Source organism: Entelurus aequoreus, linkage group LG01, assembly GCF_033978785.1.
Source record: "Entelurus aequoreus isolate RoL-2023_Sb linkage group LG01, RoL_Eaeq_v1.1, whole genome shotgun sequence".
NCBI classification, from domain to species: Eukaryota; Metazoa; Chordata; class Actinopteri; order Syngnathiformes; family Syngnathidae; genus Entelurus; species Entelurus aequoreus.
Window position 1 is genome coordinate 78,271,377 of NC_084731.1, and position 8,791 is coordinate 78,280,167.

The following is an 8,791-nucleotide window of genomic DNA, read 5'->3' on the forward strand; positions in this document are numbered from 1 at the left end:
TAATAAAAAGATCCAATTTATTTATCGATTATTAATTTATAATGATTGATTCAGCTGTTCACACTTAATTAAACTTAGCATTATATAAATTCACTAATTATAACTATTTAACAGATACGTGTTTTGACATTTCTAATTCATCAAATATGCATGATGTTCTTTCTATAGGGTTCAATGAAGATTAATGGCCATCGTCACAGTGACGTCACGGTGATTCTTTGCACCCTCTTTTTTTTATCCCCCTTCCTGTTTTGAGCCGCACACTCTCAGCACTTTGGTTTCTGTCTGCCAGCAGTCCAGTGGTCTCTCTTGGCTTCTTCACCCGGTAAGTCCTGTTTAGCTGGAGGCGTGCCACTGACTTACGACGAGCAAATTGTTCAATGATTATTTTAAAAACGACCAGTTTGTGATGTGTTGTGCAATTTTCATCGCCTCCAACTACGCGTGTCGAGTCAGCGTTTAAAGGCTATTTAAGTTGACGTTGGCATCAGGCAAGTTGGAATAGGGATTGCTGTTTTTCCAACATCAACCCTAAAAATAGCCTCCTTAATTATTCAGTTCGGGAGCAGCAAAGATCGGCTGCATGCAGATGAGGGATCTTTTAATTATTTACACACAGTTATGAGTCGTGATGAGACGCAAAAGGTTGCGCAACACATCATGTTTGCATTTGTTCATGATATTACCTCCACAGTATATGTGCAGTCGTACAAGAGCAGAAGTTAATCCCTCGCCATGCGTCAAGTTGACACAACTAAGCTGCTACAATAGTTGGTTGGACTTCAGACGCGGAACATTTCAACTTTTACACTCACAATCTGCACATTTCTGCAGGAGAACCAGACCCTCATTCAAATACCTTTTAAGCGGCACTCAGGTTGGTTTTTTTTAACTCCAGGCTTTGGTCAGACACTTCAAAGTTGCAGAGTTAAATCTCAACTTTTCCTTTGAGTCCTCGGTATGTCTTTATGTGCTTAACGGTAGCGCCAGCACTCGGAGGAGCTTAGCCAATGGATCTCTCGGAGTCCTGCCTCCTCGTTAGTCTACATTGTGCAACTGGAGTCTGCCATAGAAAACTCGACTCAAGAGTTAAAACATGGCACTTCAAGTGAAGAAGGCCCTTGATTTGTTTTTCTCAGAACTGATCCATTCTGCTATCGGTGTGTGTACCTCTGGCCCAGGGTTGATTGAAGCTAAAAAGCTAGCATAAAATGCTAACATTAGCTTGTTATAATAGGAACAGCTAGCCTACTTGCAAAGGGAGACAAGGGTCAAAACCCATTAATTTTAGGTTTAAATCAATAAAACTAACAAATTATGCTAGCATAAAATGTTTAGCATGCTAACATAGGAGATGTCAACATACTTCTAAGATGGCGTCAAGTATCAAAATCTATGATTTTTGGGTTTAAACATACAAAATTTGCTAAAAAGCTAGCATACAACATTAGCATGCTAACCATAAAGGAAAAGCTATTGTACTTCTAAGATGGCACCAAGTATCAAAATCCCTGATTTTTATATATATACAAATAGAATTTGAAGAAATGTTAGCAGAAAATGTTATCATGCTAACGTTAGCATGATAACATAGGAAAATTTGGCAAACTTCTAAGATGGCGCCAATTATCAAAATTAATGACTTTCAGGTTTAAAATGTACAAACTTAGCTCAAAGGTTACCATAAAGCATTAGCATGCTAATGCTAGCATTATGACATAGGAAAAGTTATCATATTTCTAAGATGGCACCAGGTATCAAAATCCATGATTTATAGATTCAAATGAATACAATTTGTAAACATTTTTTTTTTACTTGCAAATAAAAAAACATTTAATTGAGGAACATTTGATTTTTTCTTGTGAAACTTTTTTTTTTTTACTTGCGAATTGTATTTTTAATTGAAGAAAATTGTTTTCATACTTGCAAATCGTTCTTTTTTAACTTGCGAATCTTTTTTTTTTACTTGCAGAAAAATGTTTTGATTGAAGAACATCTGTTTTTTACTTGTAAATCGTTTTTGTAATTGAAGAAACTTGTTTTTATTATAGTGAATTGTTTTTATAGAATAATTATTTTATTTAATTTTTTTTATTTATTTAATTTTTTTTTATTAAATCAACATAAAAAACACAGGATACACTTACAACCAGTGCACCAACCCAAAAAACCTCCCTCCCCCATCCACACTCATTCACACAAAAGGGGCTGTCTCTTTCCGTTATTAAACTTCTGGTTCCTACAATATAGAATACAGTCCTTGAAGCACACATGATTGTGTGTGCTGCTGATCTACTAACATTTTCATTAATTACTATTTTTTATGTGATTGTTTTTATATTGTTTTACTTTCTTTTTTATTCAAGAAAAAGTTTTTTTTATTAATTTATCTCATTTAAAAAAATTTTTTTTTAAAAAGGGACCTTATCTTCACCAGACCAGGTTGTCAATGAAATCAGATTGTTCAAAAGGGTTCTTAAAACCAGGCCAAGTCCAGATGATGTCCAGGTCGGGCTCAGCAACACACACCTTCACCATGTACACTGAAAACCAGGGAACACAACATATTGCATACAGTCCACAAACAAAATTATATTTTCAAAATAAGCACCCATGTACAGTCCAGATCACGTCCAAGTCGGACTCAGCAACACACACCTTCATTTATGTACGCTCAAATTAGGGAACACAACAGATTGCATATCATCTAGAAACAAAATACAATTTTCAAAATAAGCCTTTGAGGACTTCCCATCTTTTTTTGTTTTTTGGCATCATTATCGTTTTCAACCATATAACTTTCTAATAATTTCTAATTATTTTATTTGCAAATTGTCTTTTTTACTTACGAATCCTTTTTAATAGAATATTTTGTAATTTATCTGCAAATGTTTTTTTGTTTATAGAATATTGTTGTTTTTTTACTTGTGAAACTTTTTTTTTTAACTTGAATTGAAAAAAATTTTTTGTTTAACTTGCGAATAGTTTTTTCAATAGAAAAAAAAAGTTTTTAATTGCGAATCGTTTTTATTACTTGCAGATTTTTTTTCCAACTTACGAATACTTTTTTTACTCACAGAAAATATATATTTTTAAATGAAGAAAAAAAAAAAAATATATATATATATTTTTACTTGTGAATCGTTTTTTTAACTAAAAAAAATGTTTTACTTGTGAATTGTTGGGCGTGACTAAAAAACATTTTTGTGTGTTTGTGGAGTTTTGGCAGTAATTAAACTCCATACAAGCGTACATTAAACTACGGCGGCACTCCAGTTTTTGTTCGTAATCTGTTCCAAAAGCGAAGAACAGATCGCACCAAAACCGAAGCAATTTTTTCCCATTATGAAAAACGTCAATCTGAGACACTGAAAAATATCATTAGAAAATACATTTCATAGAGAAAGACTGGGGACAGAAAGACCATTTTTTCAAAAGCTGCACTTTTTAATGTCCAAAACTAATGTAACGCTATTGAATGCAGGCAAGTCAAACACTTGTGCCAGGCGAAAATCCAGCATTAGTACTGAAGCCTGTCCCATTAGACCGCCCTCAAGCTCGTTGATTTATTTTTTTCCATAAAAAGGATTTAATTTTATCTTCCCTTTCTCAGTGTTCCCTTGGCAACATTTCAAAGTGCATGCAGATATTTGGGGTCAGTGATGGAGTTCTGGCCGACCCTGGCCCAGATCCTGCTGATGAGCAACCTCGCGGACCGGCCGCAAATGGTGCAGATGCGGGATTTCAGCATGAAGGACATCATTCAGCTGCACCCTTCAAGTAGGTGCACGCTGGTGTTCAAGTATACGTTTATATAGATGTATGTATGTATGTATGTATGACGTTAAAAATCAATTATTGTCTCGTATTGTCTCTCTGGTTTCCATAGCAACGCCTCATCCTGGAGGATTCAAGTGCTTCACATGTCAAGATGCTGCAGATAACTACGAGTGTAACCGCTGGGCACCGGACGTGTATTGTCCACAAGGTACCATCCCATCATGCACCGTCAACAGTGTTGTTTTAACGGGGTATTACTGTGAATGGAAAACTGAACCAGGGCAGCACGGTGGAACAGGGGTTAGTGCATGTGCCTCACAATACGAAGGTCCTGACTAGTCCTGAGTTCAATCCCGGGCTCGGGATCTTTCTGTGTGGAGTTTGCAATGTTCTCCCTGTGACTGCGTGGGTTCCCTTCGGGTACTCCGGCTTCCTCCCACCTCCAAAGACATGCACCTGGGGATAGGTTGATTGGCAACACTAAATTGGCCCTAGTGTGTGAATGTTGTCTGTCTATCTATGTTGGCCCTGTGATGAGGTGGCGACTTGTCCGGGGTGTACCCCGCCTTCCGCCCGAATGCAGCTGAGTTAGGCTCCAGCGGCCCCCTGCGACCCCAAAAAGGGACAAGCGGTAGAAAATGGATGGGTGGATGGATGGAAAACTGAACCACTTTTTCTTTTACCGTAAAATCTACATACTTTTTTTTTCTTTCTTACAGTTGATGGAAAAATGGTGCCACTGTTATTTTTACATGAAAATTCTGCCGACTGAGCTGCATTTCTTTTCATCGTAAAATATCATTGTTTTTACAGTGCATTACTGTAAATGTAAAAACAGCACCATTGTATTTTTACTGCAAAATTCTGGCGACAGAGCAGAGTTTTTTTACCGTAAAATCTGCTAGCATTTTTTTTACAGTGCATTACCGTACATTAAAAAACGGCACCATTATTATTTCTTTGGTAAAATTCTGGCGAATAAGTTGCCAGTTTTTTTTTACCCTAAAACCTAATTTATTTATTTCTGAAAAATGGTGCCACTATTATTTTTAGGTAAAATTCTGGCCACAGAATTGCCCAGTTTTTTTGGGTTTTTTTTAGCGTAAAATCTCCGGCTGTTGTTTCTACAGTGCATTACTGTGAATGGAAAAATGGTACCGTACTACTGTTATTTGTTATTTTATGGTAAAGTTCTGGAACTTGAGTTGCCAGTTTTTTACCGTAGTATCTACACTTTTTTTTTCCGTACAGTGCATTACCGTATATTGAAAAACAATGCCAGTATTTTTTTAAGCTAAATTATGGCAACTGAATTGCCAGTTTTATTTTTTTATGGTAAAATCTCCGGTTGTAGTTTTTACAGTGCATTACTGTAAATGTAAAAACAGTACCATTGTATTTTTACAGTTAAATTCAGGCGACTTAGCAGCCAGTATTTTTTACCGTAAAATTATTTTTATGGTAAAATTCTGGCGACTGAGTTTCAAGGGGTTTTTTGAACCGTAAAATCTCTGGTCGTTGTTTTTACAGTGTTTTACTGTAAATGTAAAAACAGTACCATTGTTATTTCGTAAAATCTACTAACTTTTTTTTTCAAGTGAATTACTGTAAATGTAAAAACTAGCACTGTTATTTTTACGGTAAAATTCTGGCGACTGAGCTTCCAGTTTCTGACCGTAAAAATCTTGGAACTTTATTTTTACAGTGCAATACTGTAAATGTAAAAACGGTAACACTATTATATTTACAGTAAAGTTCTGGAACTGAGTTGGCAGATTTTTACAGAGTAATATCGTAAATTGAAAAATGGTGCCACTATTATTTTTAGGTATAATTCTGGCCACTGAACTGCCTGTTTTTTGTTTTTGTTTTTTCAGCGTAAAATTTCCGGCTGTTGTTTTTACAGTGCATTACTGTAAATGGAAAAACGGTACTACTGTTATTTAATGGTAACGTTCTGGAACTTGAGCTGCCAGTTTTTTCACCGTAACACCTACACTTTTTTATTCAAAACATTTTTTTTTTTACAGTGCATTACTGTAAATTGAAAAACAGTGCCAGTATTTTTTTAGGCAAAATTCTGGCGACTGAATTGAGTTTTTTGTTTTTTTTCGGTAAAATATCCGGTTGTAGTTTTTATAGTGCATTACTGTAAATGGAAAAACGGTACCACTGTTATCTTTACGGTCAAATTCTGGCAACTGAGCAGCCAGTTTTTACTGTAAAATTGATGCTTGTTCTTACAGTGCATCACCGTAAAAATTGTACCACTTTTATATTTACGGTGAAATTCTGCCGACGGAGTTGCCAGTTTTTATTTTTTTTTACCGTAAAAATCTACCGACTTTTTTGACGGCGTATCTGAAGTCCTGGAAAGTAACTCATAGATGGTCTTTCAGACAGCAGGTACTGTTACACCACCCATGTGATGGATCGCCATGGCAACAGCATCTCCGTGACCAAGCGATGTGTCACCCCGGAGGCGTGTCTGTTGACGGGCTGTGCTGACGTCCATGACGGAGGCCACCAGGTACGTGCAGGACGCCGCCATGTCGCTCTGGCTGACGCGCGGTGAAAATGTGTGTTTTATTTCAGGTGTGCTCGTCCTGCTGCCAGGGGAACATTTGCAACGTGTCGCTTCCCAGAAACCACAGCGCCGCCCTTTTTTCCTCCACATCCCCTCTGGCCAGCGCGGCGGCCGCGCGACGTCACGCACAGACACCGAGTGACGTCATCATCATTGGCGTCCTTGCACTAGGATGTCGATGAGACGCAAATAGAGACCGGACGTGGACATGAATATTACAAAACAAAACATGTGGTTTATGATGACTTTTTATTTCAAAACACATGGCAAATCTGTGCTCATAAACCAGATCGTAGTGTCAAAACTTCTTTAGCCTGTGTGATATCATGTGCGATACAAGCAGTCCTTCCACGTGTTTACTCATGTGTGATATCATGTGCGATAAAATCTATCTGCAGTGTTGACTCAAGTGTGATATCATGTGCGATACAAGCAGTCCTGTAGAGTGTTTTCTTGTGTGTGATATCATGTGCGATACAAGCAGTCCTGTAGAGTGTTTGCTCGTGTGTGATTTTATGTGCGATACAAGCAGTCCTGTAGAGTGTTTTTCCTCATGTGTTATCATGTGTGATAAAATCTATTGTGCAGAGTGTTGACTTGAGTGTGATATCATGTGCGAAGCAAGCAGTCCTGTAGAGCAGTGGTCCCCAACCTTTATGTAGCTACGGACTGGTCAACGCTTGAAAAAAAAAAGGGGGGGGAGGGGGTATGGTATTTATTTTTTTTAATTTTTTTTTTTGTCATAAAGAAATACAATCATGTGTGCTTACGAACTGTATCCTTGCAGACTGTATTGATCTATATTGATATATAATGTAGGAACCAGAAATATTAATAACAGAAAGAAACAACCCTTTTGTGCAAATGAGTGTGAATGAGTGTAAATGGGGGAGGGAGGTTCTTTGGGTTGGTGCATTAATTGTAAGTGTATTTTGTGTTTTTTGTGTTGATTAAATAAAAAATAAAAAAATTAAAACTTTTTTTTTTTTTTTATATATACATATTTTTTTTAATTTCTTGTGCGGCCCTGTACCAATCGATCCACGGACCGGTACCGGGCCGCGGCCCGGTGGTTGGGGACCACTGCTGTAGAGTGTTTACTTGTGTGTGATATCATGTGCAATACAAGCAGTCCTGTAGAGTGTTTACTCATGTGTGATATCATGTGCGATACAAGCAGTCCTGTAGAGTATTTTTCCTCATGTGTTATCATGTGCAATAAAATCTATCTTGCAGAGTGTTGACTTGAGTGTGATATCATGTGCGATACAAGCAGTCCTGTAGAGTGTAGTTTACTCATGTGTGATATCATGTGCGATACAAGCAGTCCTGTAGAGTATTTTTCCTCATGTGTTATCATGTGCAATAAAATCTATCATGCAGAGTGTTGACTTGAGTGTGACATCATGTGCAATACAAGCAGTCCTGTAGAGTGTAGTTTACTCATGTGTGATATCATGTGCGATACAAGCAGTCCTGCATTGTGTTTACTTACACGTGATATCATGTACGATACAAGCAGTCCTGTAGTGTTTACTCGTATGTGATATCATGTGCGATACAAGCAGTCCTTCTGCGTGTTTACTCATATGTGATATCATGTGCGATACAAGCAGTCATGTAGAGTGTTTACTTGTGTGTGATAACATATGTGAAACAAGCAGTCCTTCTGCGTGTTTACTAATGTGTGATAATGTCTGACATTTGGATTAAGTCATTTACAAAAGCTAAACTTGTGCGCAACAAGCAGTCCTGTATTGTGATTACTTGTGTGTGATATCATGTGCGATAAACGCAATCCTGCAGTGTTTACTTTCGTGTGATATCATGTGCGATACAAGCAGTCCTGCATGGTGTTTACTTGTGTGGGATATCATGTGTTATACAAGCAGTCCTGCTGCGTGTTTACTTGTGTGTGATATCATGTGCAATACAAGCAGTCCTGCATCGTGTTTACTTGTGTGATATAATGTGCGATACAAGCAGTCCTGCATCGTGTTTACTTGCGTGTGATATAATGTGCGATACAAGCAGTCCTGCTGCATGTTTACTTGTGTGTGATATCATGTGCAATATAAGCAGTCCTGCATCGTGTTTACTTACGTGTGATATCATGTGTGATAAACACAATCCTGCAGTGTTTACTTGCGTGTGATATCATGTGCGGTACAAGCAGTCCTGTAAAGTGTTTACTTGTGTGTGATATCATGTGCGAAACAAGCTGTCCTGTAAAGTCTTTATTTGTGGATATGTGCGATACAAGCAGTTAGGTAGAGTGTTTAGTTGTGTGTGATATCATGTGTGAAACAAGCAGTCCTGTAGAGTTTTTACTTGTGTGTGATATCATGTGCGAAACAAGCAGTCCTGTAGAGTGCTGACTTGAGTGTGATATCATGTGCGATACAAGCAGTCCTGTAGAGTGTT

At 37.5% G+C, this 8,791-nt stretch overlaps 1 protein-coding gene across 1 annotated transcript; it reads left to right on the top strand.

Annotated features, from left to right (window-relative positions):
- The first annotated feature begins 305 nt into the window (after positions 1–305).
- Positions 306–6,707, top strand: LOC133657584 (ly6/PLAUR domain-containing protein 6-like). The gene is made up of 5 exons (XM_062059070.1): positions 306–325; positions 3,614–3,780; positions 3,890–3,988; positions 6,180–6,310; positions 6,376–6,707. The coding sequence occupies exons 2-5, from the start codon at positions 3,663–3,665 to the stop codon at positions 6,547–6,549; spliced, it is 522 nt and encodes a 173-aa protein (XP_061915054.1). The 5' UTR covers positions 306–325; positions 3,614–3,662; the 3' UTR covers positions 6,550–6,707.
- The last annotated feature ends 2,084 nt before the right edge of the window (positions 6,708–8,791 follow it).

What these genes read in the sequence shown, in the direction of transcription:
- LOC133657584 (XM_062059070.1), top strand. Translation starts at nt 3,663, where the DNA reads ATGGAGTTCTGGCCGACCCTGGCCCAGATCCTGCTGATGAGCAACCTC. An exon ending in CATTCAGCTGCACCCTTCAA is followed by an intron (nt 3,781 to 3,889) that starts GTAGGTGCACGC and finishes TGGTTTCCATAG; the next exon opens with CAACGCCTCATCCTGGAGGA. An exon ending in TCCATGACGGAGGCCACCAG is followed by an intron (nt 6,311 to 6,375) that starts GTACGTGCAGGA and finishes GTTTTATTTCAG; the next exon opens with GTGTGCTCGTCCTGCTGCCA.